This window comes from Polypterus senegalus, chromosome 3 (genome assembly GCF_016835505.1).
Source record: "Polypterus senegalus isolate Bchr_013 chromosome 3, ASM1683550v1, whole genome shotgun sequence".
Lineage (NCBI taxonomy): Eukaryota > Metazoa > Chordata > Cladistia > Polypteriformes > Polypteridae > Polypterus > Polypterus senegalus.
This window is the reverse complement of record NC_053156.1, coordinates 70875262-70900504: the sequence shown is the minus strand read 5'-3', so window position 1 is coordinate 70900504 and position 25243 is coordinate 70875262. Positions and strand designations below refer to the sequence as shown.

The 25243-nt window shown below is 37.5% G+C and overlaps 1 protein-coding gene across 8 annotated transcripts in view; it reads left to right on the top strand.

The window, feature by feature from the left end:
• Nucleotides 1–25243, top strand: part of lama2 (laminin, alpha 2) — an 852572-nt gene that overhangs the window by 205550 nt on the left and 621779 nt on the right. For all 8 annotated transcript variants that reach the window (XM_039747473.1, XM_039747472.1, XM_039747479.1 and 5 more), the window contains exon 3: nucleotides 14974–15086. In XM_039747473.1, the coding sequence (XP_039603407.1) occupies nucleotides 14974–15086 (113 nt within the window). The remainder of the gene's footprint in view (nucleotides 1–14973; nucleotides 15087–25243) is intronic.

Genomic DNA, 25243 nt, shown 5'->3' with positions numbered 1-25243 from the left:
ACTACAGAGGAAATGGAAAGGTCTAATCTGCTCCAGCACCCTCTTCCCTATTGCCACATTGCACATGCATTGATTTACACTGTACTGTAATTTAAGCCCCTCACATTACTGTATAGGTGTAGTTGTATCACTGTTTGAAGCAGTCCATATGGTGCACACTTCAGAATATTTTAAGTATGAAAAAAGATTATGCACATTTTGTTAAAGCACAGTTTGTTTAGTTTTTTGCCTTTATTTTCCTCATTTATTCATAATTTAAAGAGCTAAATGCACCCAGCGGTGGGCTGGCACCCTGCCCTGGGTTTGTTTCCTGCCTTGTGCCCTGTGCTGGCTGGGATTGGCTCCAGCAGACTCCCGTGACCCTGTAGTTAGGGTATAGCAGGTTGGATAATGGATGGATGGATATTACATTTGGCAGACAGTTTGATGTGGTAGCAAAGGTACTGGCCCTAAGACCCCTAGGTTGATAGCTCAGAATCTGACTATGAGTTGCTTTGTGGTGCTGAGCAAATCACCCGTTTTGCCTAAACTCAAACCATAAGCAGTATTTATAACCAATTATAAAGTATACTGAACTTTGAAGATGCACTTTTATCATGGAAAGGAGGACACCTCTCCTTAAAACATAAACATCTTTTCTAAGATGCACAGATTTTTTTAATGTGGACCCAAAGTATAATGTCTAATTTTCTTTTACTCCACCCTTTAGCAGTATTTAACAGGCCACACTTGATCCAGAATCATGCTTCTATATCAGTTTTTACACAACCTGTGCTTTATCCTTGAACTTGGGAAAAGGGCTATATTAATAAAAAGTATTATTATTGTTATTATTATTCTCTGTTGTGCTACTTTATCACTCCATTGGAGCAACCTCCTCACCTGCTGACCTGACTAATGTACATAGTCCTGGGGTGGCACAGTAAAGAAACATGAAGACTGGAGAAGCAGACAATTAATTCAATTTCATATTGTATTATTCAGAATATCAGTGCCCTATAATATACAGTGCCAAAGTGAAAGCAAATCAAAATGTGACAATCCACATCATACAACATAGCAGTGTTTGTTGGTCAGTTTTGCAGTTGGCTCAGGTCTTTACATTGATGTTGAGCGTGTTCACTGCTGTATGTGTGTCTCAGTCATGATGGCTCTAGAAGGCAATGCCTTGAGCAGCGCATCGTCTACTTTTATAAAACTAAATTGTATTTGTCTAGCTTCTCATCCCTGATAGCTCATGGTTGCTTGGAACTGTTAATCTGAAACCAGTACTGGCATTTTAATCAAGTGTTCAGAAATTACAGAACTGGAAGAAACACACAAAATGTCCTGTTGCCATTTTTGAGGTTTCAATATGCAGTATTGATTTATATATATACTAGCTGTGTAAGCCGCACGGGGTCCTAGAAACTATTGAAATTGTCAAAAAAAAAATTAAATGCAGAGATGTCAGGTAATTGAAAGGTACTTCACTGGGCATCTCTCTCCTAGGAGGTTTTGTGTTGCTGATGTGCTTGCATCGTTTGTGCATTAGTGGCTGAGCGACTTTTTCTTACTTCAGAAGTTTCGTTTTGTCGACATTCTCGCCTCTCTTGTGTATTAGCAGGAGGAGGAAAAGTAAAAGGGATACTGTTTTGCTGATGTGCTTGCCTTGCTTTTGTATTAGCCGCTAAGCGAGTGACTTTTTCTTCTGAGTTTTCACTTTGTCGACGCGCTGGCCTCGCTTGTGAATCCTCAGAGGTGGAGCCCTTACCCCGACTCCACCTCTTACTTCTGGGCCAGACAGACACTCACACTTCCATGCGTAGACATTTATATATAAGACAAACTTTAACTGTGTGTCAATAGCAAAGATGCACATTGCTAGTTCTGAATATTTTGATCATTTCTCAAGCACTTATACATGTCTCTGAACTATAATGTTTCAATTTTAATGTGGAATTTGCTGATGTATAATATTTTGGCCTACCACATTACCATCTCATCTGTCACATTGCATCTTTTCACCTGCATAATATAAAATGTTGCTGGAGATTCCCACACTTTGTCATAAGATGAGATATACAAAATGAACAGGTACTTTGGTGATGGGTTTTGCAGAAAAATATCATCTGAACCATAGAAGATGAAATAAAATTATTTTCAATATAGGTCCCAAATGAAGAAGCATACTTTTGTTATTTAGACAGGCACCTTCATTTTTGACTTAGAGTAGCCTAGATGTATGCAAAAGTTGAGCAAAGGAAACTGTATAACACCCACACAATCAGATGTTTATTATATAGTGCCTTTCAAGAGCACTATTATAAAACAAGTGTCACTTTATAAAATGTATTTAACCCACTATAGGTAAAATTAAAACACAAAATTACTCATCTTGCATATTATTTATTACTTCATAAATAATGGTGAGTGGCAAGGTGAACACAGAGTAATGTAGGTAGGAAATAATAATAATAATAATAATAATACATTTTATTTATATAGCGCCTTTCCCATGCTCAAGGCACTTACAGAATATAAGAAAGAACGGCAGGGTATACAGTATATAGCATAGTACAAAGCAAATTAATAAATAAGAAGATTAAGACAGTAAACTCAGAGAAAGCCTAACAGACAACAGAACTGATGGTCTAGCACACACATACAGGTTACATGAGCATCTTGACAGAGAGGTAAACTGAGAGAAGGGGAATGAAGTCAAATAGAGCTAAAAGCCTTCCTGAACAGATGAGTTTTAAGTTGTTTTTAAAAGAATTCATGGAGTCAGCTGACCTGATTAATTTCGTAGGTCATTCCAGAGTCTGGGCGCTATACAGCTGAAGGCCCTGTCACCCATGGAGTGAAGATTAGTGTGGGGCACAACAAGATTGCCAGAATCAGAGGACCTTAGTGGACGGGCAGGCACATAGTGATGGAGAAGGTCACTGATGTAGTTTGGCGAGGTTATTTAAGGCTTTGTAGGTTATTAGTAGGATTTTATATTCGATTCTGTAAGACACAGGGAGCCAGTGAAGACGGAGCAGGATGGGTGTGATGTGCTCGCTGCTGCTGGTTCGAGTCAGGACTCTTGCAGCTGAGTTTTGAATAAGCTGGAGCTGTGATATAAGATTAGAAGGGGCACCTGCCAGCAGCGAGTTACAATAATCGATGCGGGATGTGATAAAAGCATGGACAAGTTTCTCAGCATTAGAAAAGGAAAGGAAGGAGCGGACACGGATATGTTACGGAGGTGAAAGTAGGAAAGTTTCTTAATGTGATTTATGTGAGTGGAGTAAGAAAGGGAGGAATCAAAATGACACCAAGATTCTTTGCAGTAGAGGCAGGTCTGATGAGATCACCACCAAGATGGACTGGGAAGGAGCTCATTTTATTAAGCTGCATTTTAGTCCCAATTTGCAGGAGTTCAGTTTTGTTGCAGTTTAATTTCAAAGAGTTCTGCTCCATCCAGGTTTTAATTTCACTAAGGCAGGTTGTGAGCTGAGAAAGCTCTGAGGGAGTTCCAGTTTTAACATTGAAGTAGAGTTGAGTATCATCTGCATAAAAATGATAGCCCAGTCCATAGCTACGAATAATATGGCCAAGGGGGAGCATATAAATACAGAAGAGAAGAGGGCCAAGGACAGAGCCCTGAGGAACTCCTTGTGTGACTGGCGCCGAGCTGGATCTGCTGTTACCAAGACTAACAAACTCTTGCCTATCAGTCAGATAGGACTTGAACCACTGGAGGGCAGTGCCAGAGATACCCAGCATGTTCTCCATTCTAGACAGTAGAATTTCATGTCTGACAGTGTCAAATGCTGCACTGAGGTCTAACAGAATTAATATGCTGGTTTGTCCAGAGTCTGCTGCCATAAGCAGATCGTTGGTTACCCGTAGCAGAGCAGTTTCACAGCTGTGCTGCACCCTGAAACCAGACTGAAAGGGTTCCATCAAATTATTAGACAATAAGTAATTGGTGAGCTGGGAAGCTACAACACGCTCAAGAGCTTTTGACAGGAAAGGTAAGTGGGAAATAGGCCGGAAATTGTTAAGATTGTCAGCATCAAATCACACAGGGCAGAAGTAGGAACTAAACAAGAAGGAAACATACCCTGGACAGTGCATAAAGAAGTTCACCATCAAGAAGCTATATTGCCTGAAACAGATGATGCCTACAAAGACTAAGGACAGAGATGTGCTGGAAGAAAACAGAAAAGGTAATCAGAGGGGAATAAACAATGATCCTCCAGGAAACCTGAGTTAAAACAACCCTTCTTGTAGTTGGAGAAGGATGAGAAGAATGTTAAAATATTTTTTTATGCTGATAGTGAACAACACACATCCAATATTTCAAGAGCAAGGACTGTTTTGCACTTCTATAAGTTGAGAATTATGATTTTGAATACCCTGAACTTCCAAACAGCCAATCATGTGGCTGTAGCTCAATGTATGTAGACCTGACCAAGTTGTTTATTTCGGCCAGTCGTTAGAATTGGCAGATGTCATCATCTAAGAGAATTTAACTGTGTCATGAATGTTGTTATCAGATATTTTGGTTCCAGCATCTTAGAAACAGTTTCCCATTTTGGATTTTTACTACCTAAACTTGAGTTTTTTGGAGAATGGTGCAATAAACATAAAACATATAGGGGTCACAGGAGAATTGCCAGACTTGTTCAAGCTAACAAATACTCAAAGAACAGCTCTTTCCAGCAGTCATGTACAGAGTAACAGATCTAAATACACAACACCTCAGATCTTAAAGCAGATAGACTACAGGAGCAGAAGGCCATGCTAGGTTCCTGTTATCTGAAAACATAAAGATGAGGCTACACTGCCCACATGACTAGTCAACTAAAGATTGGAAAGTTGTCATCTGGCCACACCAGCTTATAATCTGCAACAACATGCAGGTAGTGGAGCAAGACTTGATGTAAAAAAGCATGAATAAATGGATTGTATCCTGCACTGTGTCAATGGTACAGACTAGTAATAACATGCTGTTGGGGACACATTAGGTTACTTTATTTCAGCAGTGTGTCAATGCAACAGCATATCTAAGTATTGCTGTTGACCATGTTCATCCCTTTATGTCAAAAATCTACCAATTTTTCAAATAGATACTTTCAGAAGAATAAGGCACCATGTCACAAAACCTGCAATTTGCCACCCTTTACCTGTTTATAAAATGCAAAGGTATTTCTGTCAATCATGCAATTACTGAGGGCAGAATCTTGATCTTGGTCTTAATCAAACACTTATGACCTAATATGTTCTGGAAATGTTAAAGAAATGTAGGTAGCCATAACCTGAAGGCCATAAAAAGCAGCAAAGTGACCTCTGGTCATGTGAGAGCAGCCATATCTACTGAGCTTGAAGCAAATCACACAAGGAAATTAAGTGACGTAGAGCAAGAAAGAATAAGAAGAATATAGGGCAGTTGAGTAGCAGACAAACACAATGTCTGACAGGCATACAGACAAAGCCAGTATGCGGAATGCAATAACAACCCAGTGACAGAAATGCATAGTGACAGTTGAGAAGATTGTCAAATAGTTGAAGCTTCCAAACATATGAAAGCATTGCTTTAACATCCTTACATTAATATTTCTTTGAAAACCATTACTTAACAAAGTTACATCAATATGAAGCTGTATTGTTTAATGTTAAAAAAAAATAAAATGATTGCCAAAATATAAAAGTACAGTTTGCTCTATATAATCCAGCACAAGTAATAAAAAAAATATCACTTCTAGAGGAACTCAAAAAAGTAACTATTTGGAAAACAAGAAGTATTAACAGCTTTGACTTTGTTTTTGTTTGAATTTTATTTTAGGACCCTAGGTCCGTATGTTTTACTAATTATATATAAATGTCATTACCTCCAATAGGCACTTAGATCACCAAAAGAAGGACTTATGCCACAATTGGTCCATCATGTAAAACATTTAAAAAAAAAAAAAGAAAGACAGTAATGTATTATTAATATAGAGTTTCAGGGGGACAATACAAAATCACAGGTACTGAACACAAGTATAGATGTCTCTGCAGTCTTTTTATCTCTTCATATTGGCTACTATGTATGTACATGATACAAAAACTAAACCCTGCATCTAGTGAAGGATTCTTCTCTTCTCTTCTCAGCTTTGCTTGGGATCTGCTGGTCCCTCCATTTATTTCTTAGACCAAAGAGTCATGATTGGAAGAGGTGGATGTTAATTTTCCTGGAGTTGATCTTAGCAGGTGGTTCACAATATCTTGGTTACTGGTGTCCCTCATATGCATAGCTCTTATAAGCTGCTTTCCAGTTCTCGCGTGGGTGAAAAATGAGATGCTTTGAGGCATCAGCTCTTTGACCTCTGTCCTAGGGTGTCTCTGTACTCCCAGTCCCAATATCACAAGAAGATGAAATGGGAAACTATGAAGATATATAGATATTTATAACTTTCCACGATCCCTGATTATTTTCTGCAGTACTCTCTAAATGATCTTTATTAATTACTTTAAAATTTTAGTTGATTTATATGACCCATACTATCATGAATCATCATTTTCTTTGTATACTGGAATGAACACACTTTTTCAATTATTATGAATCCTCCTTTGCCATGTTGAACACATTTCTATTTCCTTCCTCACTCTGTAGATCACATGTAAATGCTCTTGTGCCCTCACAATTGTTCCCCTATAGATCAATCTGTCTGCATTTTTTTCTGCAGTTCCTCATTGCATCTTATGTATTCCTCAGTTGCCATTTCCATTTTCCATCACCATATTATATAATTGTAGACATGTTCAGTTACTTTCAGTTGGAGATTCTTCATTGTTTCCCACTTGTCATTCACACTTGATGATTCTGAAACCTTATTAGATCTTGCTACCATTGATTCAGCAAATTTACCTCTCACAGTCTTCTCCTTTGATGACCAAACTGTGATACATACATTCTCTTATTTCTCATGTTTTTGACTAAATCATCTCCTACAACCAAGCAGTGAGAATTATACCCTTCTCCAAAGATCACCTCACCAACAAAATGGCTATCATATACCAGACTGATATGTCAGCCACTTGCTGTCCTGCTTTTTAAACATAACTAGTGTGAACGTGGCCCGGACACAGACAGGCAGACATGTTCTTTTTCCACCACCACATGTTTATTTACAATATTTACAAGTCTTATGTGCACACAAACCCCCCAAAGTCCTGGCCACACAACACCTTTCTTCGGGCCGCCTCTACTCTCTCTTCTCTTGCCTTGTCCTGCCTCCACCCGACTCCAGCGAATGAAGGGAGGCGGCCCCTTTTATTAGCACCCGGATGTGCTCCAGGTGAATTCCGACAATCATCCACCGACACGCCCCTGTGTGGCGGAAGTGCCGGCTGTACTCCCAGAAGCTCTCCGGGTGTCCCTTCTTCTCTTCCCCCCAGCACTTCCTGGTGTGGCGGAAGTGCTGAGGTCCAGGGCTTCAAAGGCATCGGGGCACCCCCTGGCGGTGACCACGGGCCCCTACAGGGTTGGGCTTCCAAGCCCTCTACCCATGGCCCCGGTCCTTCAGGGCATCCCGGCCGGGTCATCACCCCTGGCATCCCTGACACTAGTTTACCAGATTCTAGAATCCTTTCACCCTCAGAATTCCTGATGCCGTATTTTGAGGCTGTATTCTTTAGTTTTTAACTCAACAGTCATCTTCACATCTGTAATACACTCACTTGATATGCACACTATAATTGTGCATTAATCAAACACAAGTATACCAACCCCAGCATTGCCATCATTTTATTCCTTGCCAGAAAAATGTGTACCTTCCACCACTCCCATTAAGCATTTTCACACCTTAGTCTTTCTATGTCTTCTGTATATAGCACTAATATATCCTCCTCCTGTTTGCCTAATTTTCCTGTCTTACTCTCAATATTCCAAGTTGCGATCCTTATATTCTCTCTTTCATACCTCTTAGTTACTACCTCTCAACTTTATTACATCTGCACAGAATTGTAACAGTGCCATGTTTTGTGTGGTCTTTGCACGCATTAGTGAAATACATGTTTTTTTTTAAATGTGGGATACTGTATCAAGTAAAGAGTTGTTGCATGCATACTGACCATTCTGCTGTCTTCATTTTGGCAATATAACACTTGCCTGCTGCCAAATTGCCCCCTCACAATGTGTCAGGTCTAGAACCATCATAAATTTCCTCATTTTGTGGTTCAACTGTGTTTCACATACTTTCATTTGATGTAGACAGATAGGGGAGTCCACGGGATGCTATGGGTAGGAACCCAGCCATGCTCGATAAATCTTATCTTTGTATCTGAACATCAAGGTGTTTTGAAGAAGAAATGTGTAAAGCTCGATGCCATTCCTAATGCTAACCTCCTTTAATTGCTATTTACAACATAGAAAAGGGCTGGTGCCATTGTTCTAATCCTAGACTACAGGTTTACTTCAGGTCACAGTCTGAAATTATATAAGATGATATTTTCTTAGATATTAAGGAATACTTTCAAATAATAAAATAATTAATAGCAGTTTGAGTGCATACTCATCTGAAAGTTTGAGATTTATTGGAGCTGTCCATGTTCTTTGGAGATTTATGATTCTTTCTCTCCTTGTACATTTTCCATTTTTATCATTTTAAGTGTTTACAGCAAACAAGTTTGATGTAATCAGTGCTCATCATCAACAAAAAATGAGATATTGTGATCCAAACCAAGATAAACTCATTATTTACTCATTGTGAGGTGAAGAGTACCTTAAATTATCCGTTCAGTCATCCTTGGGGTATGCAGGTAAAATTCCGTTACAACGAATATCTTTACAATGAAATTTTCATTACAACAAAGTATTTTTATGGTTCCGACAGTTACCCCCTTATGACATGAGTCTATAGAAATCTCGTTACAACAAAGTACATGCAGCAGATACTTTAATTACAACGAAGTGACCTTGAAATGCTTGAATGAATCATCCACAGAGCAGTTAGTTCTGTGGTCGCAGCTCAGTTGTGCACAACGATCCCCAAACAGAAACATTGTAAAAATATTTCTTTCTTCGAACTTTGCTTGTACTGTTTTTTTTGCTGTTTTTTGTTTTCGGTGGTTTTCAGTGATACCTTTCGCTTATCTCTTGTCAACATTTGAAAAACATCCATTGGAATTTAACTCATTGTCACTCTCCTATAGAAACGGCAGACAGGAAAAAATGGTAACAGTTCATATTAGAAAAAAAACTTTACATTTTTGCAGCTCTCGATTGCGGCAAAAGAAAAAAACGTAAAAAACGTGAATTCGGAATTTCGCCATCAACACTGTCAACTTTCTTGAAAGCCCGAGCAAAAAAAGAAGAAAAATCTCGGGTTGCAAACATATGTGACTGCTGCATTTGAAGACGTCAAAAAAGACGTTTTTATGTGGTTCAGTGATGTTCGTTCAATAAACATTCCTATTAATGCGGCACTCATTCAAGAAAAGGTGAGGTTTCTAAATTCTCTTGGGACCTCCTCCAGTTGGGCAACACGCCTGAAAAATGTCCTGAAGTGTGATGACCGCATCTGTGGAAGACTGTTTATCTGTTGCTGGGGCAACAGCAGGCTCACAGCTCTGCTTCATCTCTCCGCCAAAGTAAACAGAAAAGATCTCGATGGGTGATGCAAGGAACTATGTAAATGCAGGTAACAGGATTACTTGGCCACTAACCTGGCCACAACCCTGCCTGATTGCTGCTGTTATAACCCTGCTGTTCCTGTTTCAAGCTGAATAAAGCTGGTTTTGCTAAAGTACTGAGACTCAGTCTCGTGTTTTGGGGTGTAAGACAGGGACTTTTAGCGTGACCCCGATCTTTTAGGATTTGCTTCTTTGGCACATCACTGCACCGCTGTGAGCCTGCTGTTGCCCCGGAACAATCTTCCACAGACATGGCAATCACGCTTCGGGACACACTTCAGTGTGACGTTACCATTGGGTGTGGAGTGGGGGGATCCCAAAAGAGTTCAGAGACCTCACAATATGAAGAAGAAGAAAAGGATGAAATCGGCTTCTGATTGATAACTGTGCTGCCCGCAACATGCTTCCACATTTAGATAATGTTCAAGTTGAATTCCTCGCAACCAATTGCACGGCCGTGCTTCAGCCACAGGATTTGGGCATCATTCGCACCCTGAAAGTGTATTATCACAAGGAAATACTGAGAAAAATTCTCTTCAGCATAACTTGTAGACAGGAGGAGATTAAAATTAACACGAAACAAGCTATTGAAATGATTGCAGACGCCTGGACGTTAGTTAAAGAAATCACTACAGCTACAAATACATAAACTCATTAACAACGAAATTTTCATTACAACAAAATATTTTTTAGGTCCCTGGAAGTTCGTTTTAACAGAATTTATTTTGCTGTTGCTCTTGTATTTGTTTTTTCTTGATCAGCATTTCAGACAGCCACATCTTGCATTCTTAGTAACATTTGTAAGGCACCACATATCCTGGACAGAATACCACCCTTACTCATGGGGAAAACTCTGCCCATCCATCCATTTCTTGAACCATCAAAATTCAGTTTTAGGTTCAAGAGGGGCAGTCTGCTTTAAGCACTGGAATGATTCTTGAATAATTGATCAATCTAGCATTATTTCTTTGGATATAAGAAAGAAATCTGCATCAGCTGTGAAATATACAGACTAAAAAAAACATCCAGGCTGGTAATCAAATTGGGGGTTCTGAAAGACATCAATGCCAATTTATTCTCTACCATCCAGGATTGCATTATGCATATATCTTTCTGTCACACAGAAATTCCTATACACCTGGCCTGTGATGCTTGATATTGATCTTAATCAATAGCTTATACCATGGCACACGCAACATTACCTATTATTTGCATGTCTGGCCCATGGCTTCCTCAAAATATGGTTTTTAGTTCTTGTCATTACCACTTGGAGATTTGGCACGGTTCATTGCCTAACAGGAAATGCATGGCTGCACACGTGCACGACATAACTGACATATCTGGCACTAAAAGAGAACGGTGACATTGTTACTAGAACAGTTCCAGACTGGGTGTATCCTCAGAGGTCATAACCTGGGATAAAATGTCATCTAGGGGTATAGGCTTCCCCATCTGACTATACAGATTCCAAAACCTATTGAACCTTTTTGAAACAAAAATTCCTTTGTTTTGTTTCTCTGGATTTTGACTTTGATTTTGCCTTGCGATTATTTGGCTAGGTTACTGACCATGTTTTTTTTAATACTTCCTTGACTTCTAGTCACCCTCTGAAATCTTGTGCCTGCTGGGCACAATACAGAACTTCTTATGGCAGAGGAAGGGGCCTGGTCATATTATTTATTAGGTAACTCCCAACACTAAATTGACAGGCTGTGATAATATTGGTCAATAATAATAATAATAATAATAATAATAATAATAATAATAATGATAATACATTTTATTTATTTGTAGGTGCCTTTCTAAACACTCAAGGACACCGAACAATAGATAAAACACAGATTATAAACAAAACTAAAATATAAAAATTAAAATCAGACAGAGCAATTGTAATCAAAGAGAAAAAGAGAGAGATAAAGAGGGTATTTTATTACTGTTAACAAAATCAACATAATATATTTTATTACATATACTGATATGTTAATATCATTCTCAATTTAGTTTACATCATACGATTTCTGCAGGTTTTGTCAGAGGCACCTAGTGTATATGCTGCAGATCTTCCATTCTACCACATCTCAAACATGTTCTGTTGGATTCAGATCCAATGATGGAGATGGCCACTGAAGAATACTGAAATTTTTATCAACTAGTTTGAGATGACCTTTGCTTAGTGACATGGTACATTATCCTGCTGCAAGAAGGCATTTTAAGATTATAATAATAGTAATAATAATAATAATAATAATAATAATAATAATAATAATACATTTTACATATATAGCACATTTTAGCCATGAAGGGATGCAAATGGTCAGCAGCAATACTCCAATAGGCCATTATTCAAGCAATAATTGGTTGGTATTGATGGACCAAAGTGTTGCAAGGAAACATTCCCTACACCATTATACCACCGGCAGCCTAAACTGTTGACACAAGACAGGATGGTTGTATGGATTCATGCTGTTGGTGCTAAATTCTGGAATCTACCATATGTGTTCTTCATCAGACAAGACGTTTTTCTAGTCTTCAACTGTTTAGTTTTGGTTTGCCTGTGCCCACTACAGACTAAGCTTTCTGTTCTTGGCTGACAGTAGTGGAACCCAACGTGGTCTTCAGCTGTTGTAGCCCATCCACTTTAAAGTTTGAGATGTTTTGTTCTGGTCACCACAGATGTACAAAGTGGTTATCTGAATTACCATAGCCTTTCTGTTAGCTTGAACCTGTCTGGTCATTTTCCTGGTTCATGTTTAAGTTATTGCTGAAATTTTGTTCCTTACACTTTCAGGTTATTTTTTTTTTCACTGAATATTTTTTTTATTGGTGCTTTGGGTCTACTTGTAAATATAATGCAAACATCCCATGTTACAAGGAAGGGAATACAAAAAAATTATGATAATAATTATAAATTTAAAATTTAAAATAATTTCTTAATAATTTACCTCAGGCTTGGATGCTGCCATCTCTCTTTAGTTAAGTTTAAGTTAGCTTTGGACTCCATCTGTGGGGAAGGCTCCAGGTTTAGCTGACTGTCCACTTGAACTAACTTTCAATTTTGGAAATAATTATCTCCTCCTTATTTAATATGATTAAGGGGTCACTTTATTTGTATTTTAAGTGTGAAATGTAATGTGTATTTACGTTGTTGTTAATGCAAGGTGAGAACTGTATTTTGTATCTGAGGTTTTATTTTTCTCCTTCAGATGAATGCACATATTAAACTTTTAGCTCTTAATTCTCTCTGACTAAAATAATTTTAAATGCTTTCAGCTAGCCTCTGATAATATGAGTAGTAGTAATATTAGTCTTTCCTAAACAATGCTGGAGTTAGGCAGGGCTGTTAAGTTTCTTCTTTTTAAAATTTCTTTTGATCTACTTACAGATGCTACCTGACACCTATTCAGTTTCTAATTTCCATCAGGGACCCAGTTCTCAAATGGCTTAACACAGACTCTCCCTCTAATGTTGTCCAGCCATTATCAGAGTGAACGTTGTGCCACATTTTACTTTTATAAATGCTATGATCGTGCTAACCCACTAATTAGTGGGCTGAAGTCTGGATTCTGATTTCCAGATTTTCTTAATTCTTTGCATTTATATAGCTCTTTTCTCACTACTCAAAGCACTCAGCGATTGCAGGTTAAGGGCCTTGCTCAAGGGCAGAGTCCCTTTTTGGCATTTACGGGATTCGAACCAGCAACCTTCCGATTGCCAGTGCAGATCTCTAACCTCAGAGCCACCACTCCGCCTTAACAACATTAGCTCATATCATACATTTTGGTGTGTCACTTTCTAACTTAAAAAAACTAGCATATTCACTTTCAGCACAATCTGTTTAGAAATAGTTATTTTCTCCTTCCTCTGTTCCTTTCATACTCCCATAGAATCCACCATTTGTTATGAGATAGTGTCTCCAATAATTATTGTGAGTGAACTGAAAGACTAGGAGATAAGAAACATAAGGCAAATTTATTGTTGAGGACAGGCAAAGTCAAAACCAGAGGATCACAAAGTTAACAAAGTGATCAAAGCACATGGGCAAAGCAAAAATCACAGTCAAATTTAAAATTAGTTCAAAACTTAAAATGGAACATAATGGCAGGCATACTTGCGATAAAGCTAACTGACCCTAATTTTTTTTATTTGTTGATAATTCAGCTGAGGGATAACTTAGGCTGGGACTGTCATCAAATTTATACTGTTACTTTCTGGTGATGTAACAAATCAGATGGTCCCAATCACATAACCTGTCCCCTGCGTCACGTAAATAATATAACGGGAATAAAAATGAAAACATAATTAACTTGAACTATGACATTACCCTCCTCTTAAAGTTTTAAGGGAAATAAACAGTGAATCTTGGGAAGCAACTCCTGGGCTTGAACATTGTGAGAAGAAACTCACAAATGTTTGTCAGACCCATAACCTGCCAATCAACCAAACAGTCAATCCACAGAACCGTGTTTTCTGAGAGTCCAAAATCTTATGAACACAGTCATGTGATCACTCTCCATCATCGGCTATATAATATAACAGGAACATACTGTAATTAACTTATCCAATGACATTACTTTTCTCTCTCTCCCTCCTATGCAATCAATTTGCTTCACTAATGCCTAAATTAAATAGGCTGTTCTTGGGTCCCATTGTGTTGCATGCTTTTTCAATCTGGGTGAAGGTGTGTCTCGCTCACTCCACAAAATGACATACTCATACAATACACCTGTCTTCTACAATGCTGACCTTTCTATTGTAAGTCAGCTTTATGTTTTTCTCCTATTACAGTGGATGAGGATTAGCTGTTTTGGCAAAACATTTGATAGCTAGGGACTTATGATATTCCACATCTTACAGGCTTTTTTCAACTGTCCTAGCACTAACTTTTTTCTTCTATATAAAACTGAAATTCACCTGTCTGCTCCTCTACCTACTCAACCACTTGACTCTCTTTCATTTTTCTTTTCGCTCAGTAAAAAACCTGTTTCTACAATCCACTTCTTATATTGTAAAGTATCTCATAAACCCCTCCCTTCAATTTCACTCCACTTTAAAGACTATTGGGTTGGGTGGTCCCATGGTGGTTTGGGTTGCTGTGAAGGTTGGATTATGTTTTTATTTTGCATGTGTGTGCTCTTTCTCATATTTCTAGTTGTTATGTTAAAAAAATGATTTTGAAAAATAAATTTGGAATCAAATGTTAGGACAGAATTAACCGTACAAATAGAAAAGAAGCACCAAAAAGTGAGCAGCACAACTTTTTATGAGAATTGAGTGTTACAAAAGTGGTCCTGACTTCACATGAAATATTTTTGTCTGTTTTACTAGAACGCCATCCCATCACACATGCTATTGATGGCACAAACAGATGGTGGCAAAGCCCTAGCATTCAAAATGGTATGGATTATCATTATGTCACCATTACTCTGGATCTTCGTCAGGTAGGAACACCATATATTATGCTTTTATGCAAGAAATATTGTGTGTGGTTAATTTTAATGAAAAGTTGGCCTGTTTTGTTGTTTTGTCATTAGTTTGTTAAGTTTAGTTTTCTTGTTATTCTCTTTGAGAATTATTTTTATCTAAGTTATCAAATTGCCTGATGTCTGCAATCAATTGAGCTACAACAAACAAAATATTAATATTATTAAAAACTTTGCTTTACATACTGTAATATCTTTATTAATAGTCTCTAGTCACTGACCCATGCATGAACAACAGTGAACCAGATGGCCTGGCAGACTCCTTAGTGGTCTGTTGTGTGTTGCATTCTTATATTAAAATTAAATCTTGATTGAAGGACTGATCAAAGGTAGAATAAGGAAATAAAATCCTATTTCCTCTGGAGCAATAAGATTTCAATCTCAGGACAGTTGAAAAAAAAATCGTCCGCCTTCCTTTTCAGTGTTGTTTTATTTAAAATCAAAATATCATTAGAAGTAGATTTCATGTACACCGTATGCTACCCATTTTAAAGTATGCTAAAGAGGTTAAGATCTGTAAAGTGTGTGATTAAGTATGTAGTTATCAGACTGAAGGATTCTTGTATATCTAACTTTAACTGTGTATGGCAGAAAAATGACCTAAACGATTATTCCTTCACCTGCCTGTAAAATATCTTTGCTGCCAGCAGATTTGCTCAAAATTATAAGCTCATGGTTCACTTAATATCACACCACACAGATTTCTACCCCCCACTGTCCCTATGCTATTTTGCTTTGTGCTGATTCTTCTTTTCACTTTTATAAAGTCAGTTGACTGGACTAGCAGGCTCCTTTGAAATATAAAACTTATTTGGGAAATATTTTGACAGCATCAGAATTACATGTTTGTGCATTGCCTATGTAATCCTATGATCATTGTTTACAAAAACATCAACAACATTTATTTATATAGCATATTTTCATACAGCATTGTAGCTGTGTACAAGATGACAAAGAGAAAGTTACAAGAAAAGAAAAACAATTAAGATACAGCAATATTATTAAAGAATAAGTAACAACAAAACAAGGTACGGTCAAATGGCTGGTAGGACAGAAAAAAACACAATCTGCAGTGGTTCCAAGGCCAAAAGACCGTCCAGCCCCCACTGGGCATTCTCCCTAACATACATGTTCCTAAATCAAACCTCATGTGATAGGATTTGATGAAGTTGGTCTCATGGACAGGACGAGACACCTGCCTTCATACCTTCATCTCATGGGGCTGCATGGTGCTTTGATCAGGTGGTGGTGATTCAAATTGCCACCTCAGAAAAAAACAGAAAAGACAGCAGAGAACAGTGTAATTAGTACAGATTGTGGATCCCTGAAGAATATAATAATTCTATACCCATATAGTCTATTAGGAATAAAATTGAAATGTAGTTACAAAAAGCCATGTTAAAATAATGGGTTTTTAGCAGTTTTTCAAAATGTACCACAGTATTTGCCTGGAAAATTGCTATTGGTGAAATATTCCACATTTTAGGTGCTTAACTCCTCACCTCTTCTTTTATGTTGGGCCTTTAGAATTACAAGCAGCCCTTCAATCGAAGATCTAAGGTTATGACTTGGAGTGTAGGGGGACAGGCATTCCAAAATATAGGATAAAGCAAGGTTATTTAATGCTTTATAAACCCTTAGTAGTATTTAAAGTCATTTCTGATCGACACAAGTAACCAATGTAACAACACTAAAACTGGTGATTTGTGCTCAGATTTTCTTTTTTTAGTTAAAATTCTGGCGGTTGCATTCTGCACTAATTGCAACCGATTTATCTCCTTCTTACGTAGTCCTAGGGTGTTGTACCGTGTTAGCCATTATGAATGTAGAGAAAAGCCAAGCAAAATGACACCTTTTATTGGTTAACTAAGCCAATATTTTGCTTGGCTTTTAGGTAGTCCTGTTACGAGTGCATTACAGTAATCTAGTCGACTAAAAACAAAAGTGTGAGTTAATTTTTCAGCCTCTGTTGTAAAATTTGTAAACATTTGCTATATTCCTTAAGTGAAACAATGCTGTCCTAGTAATCTATTTAATATGCTATTTAAAGTTTAGGTCAGAATCAATGATTACCCCTAAATTCTTTACCTCCACCTTGATTTTTAAACCTAAAGGATTAGGTTTTTTTTCTAATGCTCTTACTATATCCATGTTTGCCAATCATTAAGATTTATTCAGATATACTGCTAATACATTGGATCAGAGAGCCAAGAGCATCAGGATCATCAGGCACTATAGATAAATAAAGTTGTGCGTTGTCTGCATATCTCTGGTATCTCACCTTGTGCTTTGAGATAATCTGACCTAACGGAAGCATGTAGATTGAAAAGAGTAACAGACCCAGAGTAGAGCCTTGTGCTACACCATATACAGTACCACGTATCTCCCAAGTACAGTCACCACAACTAACAAAATTTTCTACCTGTTAAATAAGACTGAAACTAATTTAAGATGCTGCCAGAGAAGCCCATCCACTGTCTATGCCGATTTATAAGAATACTATGGTCTATGGTGTCAAATGCTGCACTCAAGTCTAAGAAAATAAGAACAGATATTTGACCCCTGTCCGTATCAACCCACAGATCATTTACTACTTTAACCAGGGCAGTTACTATGTACTATACTATGGTATGTTGTAAAACCTGACAAACTTTTCAAGAATATAAAGATTTTTCAAGTAATCATTTTGCTGCTTAATTACTGTCTTTTCTAGAATTTTACTTAAGAAAGGCAGGTTAAAAATTAGTCTAAAATGGTCAAAGTCAGAGGAGTTGAGATTATTTTTAATGAGCAGATGTTGAACAACTGCAGTCTTTAGACAGTCAAGCTAGAACCCTGTATCTAATGATGAGTTCTCTATGTCAAGTACACTATTAGTAAGGACATTGGAGACAGGTGGAGGGCTTCAGCTGAGAAACAATTCTACGCAGTTTGGGTTGATCTATTCCAGTGAAAGAATTTAACTCACTTGAAAGGGCATTCTGGGATTCAATTGCATTAACTTTAGGGGAAGTGCTATATTATTCCTAAAATCATTTATTTTGTGTTTAAATGTATATGGACTGCTTATAGAATGTAATCGTGTGAGGACAGTTTTGGAGACAGCAGACTACCAAATCAGAAACTTCGCATTTTCATTTGTTGGTCCATTTTCTAAGACATTTTATTCAGTGTGTTTATGGAAACTGAAGCTTATTTTAACATCAATATGCTCAACTCATGAATAGATAGAACATAATGCCAATTGTATGGCACACTCATGCACATACTCTCCCATGGGTTGAGTTTAGTGATGCTAAATAACATAGCATGATATGTTAAAACATGGCTCCTTCTTGTTCACTGCCTTTATTCATACCAAACACCTTTTGTCAACAAATAAGGTATACAAAGAAAGAGATATATTTTATTCAGTCAGGTGTGTTCAAAGTAACATCTTGCTTCAGCACCCTCTCTACAGACCACTATGAGCCTATTTACTGTTTCACATGGAATCCCCTTACACTATCATATCCTTTTAAATGTAGCTGAAGCTTGGTTCTGCCTAGTGGGTTTCTGAATGTGTGCTTTTTTATCAAACGTGGAACAGAGAAACAAAAATACCCAATTGATTTATGAAATGCAAAGTTACATTTGCTCCATAAAACACATAAAATAATCATAATATCTCGTCTGAATTCAAGCTTCAATATTAGTCTTGATTAAAATAGAAGTTTAATAGCCCATCATTCTTAGCTATTTAACAACTACTCTATGTTCTTACTTTTTTAAAATTTAGATTATATTTGTTATGCCTTATGATAGGCCGTTACCCTATCCAGCAAACTCTAAGTCTGCCAAGTTTATGTATGTGTAGGTGTATCCTGTGATGGATGGACACACTGCTTCCTCAACACTATACTTAAAAAAGATGGTTAATAAAAGGACTGGGCTGTTGTTGATGTGTTTATTACACACTGTAATATGCAGGTACTAAAAATGTGCTATTTGAATGCAATATTTGCATTTGTGAAAACCTGTGTCCTTAAAATCAATTAAAGAAAATCTATGTAATAGATTCAATTCATGCACTGGAAGTTGATTTGTGCATTGATGAATTATGCATTAGACATTTTCCAGCAATGAAGGTCTATTGCATATAGCTCTTTAAAAATACTTAAGCATTACATTTCTCAGCACAATGAACAATATACAACTTACATTGTGATTTTTATTAGAGACTGAGAGGAATTGTTTAAGATATTGAACAGTTGACTCATAAGAAACCCATCATATCACATCTGCCATCCACATGGCCACCTACTGTAGTACCATCTGGCCTCTAGACTTTGGAAAGATCACATCTGGAGATTCAGACTACAACCTTCAGGCATTATTTGTCTGACACACGCTGCATGACGCAGTCTATTTAACAGATGTATAAAGTGGAAGAAAAAACAGTGCACTGTAAGTATTTTTTTATTTAAAGCTCATGCATTTCTGTTTTATTGCTCTAAGCAAGCCTCACTTCTAGGAATTAAACCATTAAAATGGACATATACAGTCCATACCTTTTCCATCTTGCCTGAGTATTTCCACTTTGTATTCAGTACTGGGTAGTTAAAGCCCTTGTCATTAAATCCCAGTCTATAAGGTGCAAGATGAATTATACCTGAGACTATAAATACAAAGCATTGTCAGCTAATATTCTAATAAACAAATTTAATTAAAAGTATTTGTTTATTGTTTACCATGAAGCGTGCTATCAGTAACTGAAGAACGACTAAAGGATGATATGGCACGCTTCCTTCTTTGGGCTTCATGACCATTCACTTAAGGAACTTAACTTTCTGGCAACATTTTTTATTCATGTGAAAAAATATATATTGCTCTGTAAATAATATAACAACTCAGTATTTTTATTCAATCCTTGTTCTTTCAGTCCGAGGTTATGACAGAAGTTAGCATTTTTTGACAGCCGTTAGTATACATGAATTATTCATATTTGTTTCGGTTATTGTTTTCATTTTTTGGCAATGGGTAGAAAAAGGTTTGACATTGTGCTGATGCTGCAGAAGGAACAAGCACTTATTTTTATTCTCATAAATAATGGAAAGTATGGTTTGACTCCTATTTCCCAAGAAACCCATCCACTGCCATCCAACAGAATTCTCGTAGAGAATATCCATGTACAAAAGGTTTTTGCGATTCATGTTGGGATGTCCATACATTTAGGAAATGTTACATTATTCTTTTTAAGGCCTTTTGCTTTTATATTGCTCATTGGCTAATTTTGATACTCCTATGAAACAAAATTTAAGTAATTCACACATTTATACATTTAAAACATATTGTTTTGTTGCATCTAGCATTCTTAATATTATTACCTGACTCAAGGTACTGAGTAAATCACCAAATTATAAAATCCTCAATTATTATCCCACAGAATCCACAGAAAAACACCAAAAAGGGGGCGAATTACAAATATATTGTACATGACCAACTGAAGGTATACCGTCATTAGGGAAGAGTAAAGCAAAACTTTTACTAAAATCTATAGAGGGCCTACAGTTATTACATAAGGTCCAGCTGGCCTTAGAAACCCTCAATTGATATTATAACAGTACATAAAGAACACTGTCAAGCCAAGAGTTCAAAACTGTAGTAATGACGTACAAAATAACACAGAGGTATCCACAGTGCTCTGCTTCTGATTATGTGAACTCAGCAGGCCCTTTCATCTGATATGACTTACAGATGAGAAAAATATGTATCAATAAAAACAAGAGGGATCTACACAAGCACTAAACTACAGGTAAATTATTCCGTTCATCCATTTTCTGCTTGGTCCATAGCAGTATTATGGGGAGCTGGAGTACTAGCAGTGTTAAGCACAATGCAGGAATTAACGCTGGGTAGCAAATCATTTGATCTTCAGACGCGATGCTATATGTACAAATGTATTTACACATTTACTCTAATCCAGGGTCTATTTTGGGTTACCAGTTATTCTAACATTTACATCTTTGGAAAATGAGAGGAAGTCTGATTATTCAGAAAAAAAAATAAAAAAAATATTCAAACACCACACAGACAGTACGTAGGCCGAGATTCAGACCCATATTTGAGGAACTTTCAGGTAGCTTCCATAACAACTAAATCACTTCACTGCCCATTAACATACTTCATAATTATGAATGAAATAAAAATGAGAATAAATCAGTGCTTTTAATGTACAGCTGCAATGGCACAGAATGTTTTAGAGTAAAATGGTAACATAGAATGTTTTAGAGTATAATGGTAACTTGTACGAATTGTATAAAATTTCGAGAGACAAGCTGTCAGTTCTGTTCAGTACCTGGAGAATCAATCATTATTTAAAATGCTATGGAAAAGCTGTTCCACCACTGAAAATCATGTATATAAAATAAATTATTGTGTATTTATTCTTCCATCTTCTCAATTTGTACACTGGAGATATCATCAAGAATAGCTATTTTAGAATTTGTTATTGACATATTGTGTAACTGGTGCTGTTCCTATAGTTGTTTAGTCAATGTCATATTACGCGACTGCTACTTGTGAGGCATGTCAGGTTTGCCAACTGCTTTCATCAATCTCGCCTATGTGAAGTTATATGAGAACATTTGAGCAATGATGGTTAACTTCTATTTCCATCCGTCCATCCATTTTCTAACCCGCTGAATCCGAACACAGGGTCACAGGGGTCTGCTGGAGCCAATCCCAGCCAACACAGGGCACAAGGCAGGAACCAATCCAGGGCAGGGTGCCAACCCACCGCAGGACACACACAAACACACCAAGCACACACTAGGGCCAATTTAGAATCGCCAATCCACCTAACCTGCATGTCTTTGGATTGTGGGAGGAAACCGGAGTGCCCGGAGGAAACCCACGCAGACACGGGGAGAACATGCAAACTCCACGCAGGGAAGCGAACCCGGGTCTCCTAACTGCGAGGCAGCAGCGCTACCACTGCGCCACCGTGCCGCCCTATTTAACTTCTATTTACAGACTGAAAATTGCTGTCTATGTCTACTATGTTTTTCAGCACAGTCATGCATGCCCGTTTTTCTGACAGCTAATAATAGTATACTGCTTGATGAAGCCAGTTCACAGCTGAACCAGGTTTAAAAGCAGTCTCTGTTCTTTTTTTCTTTTATATAAAACACGAGATATCAGACAGACGAGCCTGTTGTTTGTTGCTGAGGTCCACAGTCATCATGCTGCCTGGCAGAGCCAGTGCTATACGAAGGGTTAAACAGTTAACAGGTACAGTTAGTTCAGTTGCTGTCTTGGCCCTTTCTTTCTTTTTTTCCATTCTATTTTAGTATGTAATACATGACACATCAGAAAGACAAGTCTCATTTCAATTTTCAATTTGTTTCTTATTCCTTGTGGTGTAGCTAGAGTTTATGCATTGCAGTTTCTGATGAGCACTTGTTGGTTGTGTGCTCTCCTGCACACACAGCCTGCCCCTGCAACTAAAGAGAAAATTTAACCTGGTTTTATCAGAGTGAGTTGCACATTAGGTTTTAGTCATTAGGCATGTCACATTAGGCAACTGGTCTCACGGTTTCACAGGAGTTCACCACCAAGTGCCGCTGACTTGGCTAGATTACATAACTGAAGGCTATGACTGAAAATCGCTGGATATGACATCTAATGTGACATAGCCTTTAGTGTGTCTGATGTCACAGGAGTGTGGTTACATGTGTGATGGCCCACATTGGCTTCAAACTCCTTGGCAGCTTAACTCAGATCCATTGATAATGTGACCAAGGATGGTGCAAGTGCTATTTCTTTTTGAATGCTATGTTTTTTTGTAATAGTGCAAAATGTCCTTCCATAAATAAACAATCCATAAAAACTGACTTTTGTGGAGGTTAAAAGCTTTCCATAAACAGAATAAATATTTCGAATAAATAATAGGTTAAAACTCAGATCTTCCTTTAAAAACATGAGTCCCAGTGCTTCTTTCTGAAATCTGGTGTCTCCTCTGCTTATCCCTTGCAGCAAGACAAGACACCAGATTTCAAATGGCAACCATTTTATGTAAGGTCTAGACATGCATTAACTGATCATCTGACATTTGTTTTGTTAATATAAAAACCCCTTTTCTAGTAAGAGAAAACAATTCTCTATGAAATAATCCCTGCTACTTGCTTCCTTACTGTGCTGAAAGTGTTAAAAATATCATGAATTCAGTATGAACATTCAAAGTGCCAGAACTGAAAGCATCCCAGTAAGCCAAAATAAATCCATGTTATGAAGGTTACAGCTAGTTGAGGGAGATCAGGAATTGTCAAACTTGAGAACATGACAGAACATTGTAAAGCAAGCAGGTTGCTTCATTTGGAATAATTTAAACCACTGTGATGTCACAGTCAGAGAGTCTTGTCTGGATGAAAATGAAAACTATCAAAATGAGAGAGCAACACTTTGAACAGGACACTCAATGAGGATGTGATGAGTTATTGGACATATCTTCTTGCTTTTGCAAGCTGTTGTTAGTGTACCACAAGTTAAACTGATACTCTGCAATGCTTTATCTGCATCAAGCACTTTTCACTTCCAAAAGATAGTCACTTTTAAAACACAATAGCAGGTTGTGAAGTTATATGGGCATATTGTCTTAACTGAACATGTGGGCAATAATGGCCAACTCCCGTTTATAGTAACATGGATCCAAAGGTAGCAGTAAGGCAAATTCAAGACAAGAACATAACATAAAATGTGCAAGATAAAATACAGCTTAATGGTAAATTATGCAAATAGTCAGGAAAACTAGGCATCTAGGGGCAAGAGGAGAATGTCAGATCTGGAGACAAAACGAATACAAGAACAATATGTTGGACACAGCTTGCACATGTGCTGTGCTGAAATAAACAAGCAGTTCTCATCTGTATAAGGGAATAATGCAGCCGCTGGGTATATAAGGAACGGGGGATATGGAGAAATAGATTGAAACTTTGATGAATTTCAGATAATAGCCAAAACAGAAATTTAAAAAATCATGTAATTTCTGTAACAGAGGCAGGAACTGAAGCAAACTGGGGAAGAACTTGAGACACAATATTCTGAAATGCAGGGTAGATGGCTTATGGTTTACTGTTCCTGCAGAGATGTCAAAAAGATGAAAATAGATTTTGAGAAGGCAGTGCTGGCTGACTGGTTTGTCTCACAGTCAAAAAAACAATTGGTCTTACATAAATGATATGCTTTGAACATTAAAATGTTAATGTTAAGAATCAAACAAGGTTTATTAATAAAAAGAACATTCTAGAGTTAGAATAGATGAAGCAGAAAAAGGCGAAAAAGGAACAATCCAAGAGTAAAGTGAATAACTGAAGAATGTTGAAGGGAAGCAAAGTGTCAGAAGGTGACATGAAATCTTTAACCACTCTATATACTCCATTTCTAACTTTCTTTTATAATCAAACTTTAAATATTTTAGCTGGTTATAACATTTTTTAGGAAATCATGGAACATGCATAACTGTAGGCAATAAACTATAACTTTTACTATATACAGTAATCCCCTCGCTATATCGCGCTTCGACTTTTGCGGCTTCACTCTATCGCGGATTTTAAATGTAAGCATATCTAAATATATATCACGGATTTCTCGCTGGTTCGTGGATTTCCGCAGACAATGGGTCTTTTCATTTATGGTACATGCTTCCTCAGTTTGTTTGCCCAGTTGATTTCATACAAGGGACACTATTGGCGGATGGCTTAGAAGCTACCCAATCAGAGCATGTATTACATATTAACTAAAACTCCTCAATGATATACAATATGCTTCCCGCGCGGTGCTTCATTGTTTGCTTTTCTCGGTCTCACTCTCTCTGACATTCTCTCTGCCTGACGGAGGGGGTGTGAGCAGAGGGGCTGTTTGCACAGAGGCTGTTTGCCTAGAGGATATGGACGGTCCTCTAAAAAATGCTGCTTTAGCGAGGTGCTTTGGCATACTTAGAAGCACGTATTGATTTTTTGATTGCTTGCTTTTATCTCACTCTCTCTCTCTGACATTCTCTTTTCCTGATGGCGCTCTTTTGAAGAGAAGATATGTTTGCATTCTTTTAATTGTGAGAAAGAACTGTCATCTCTGTC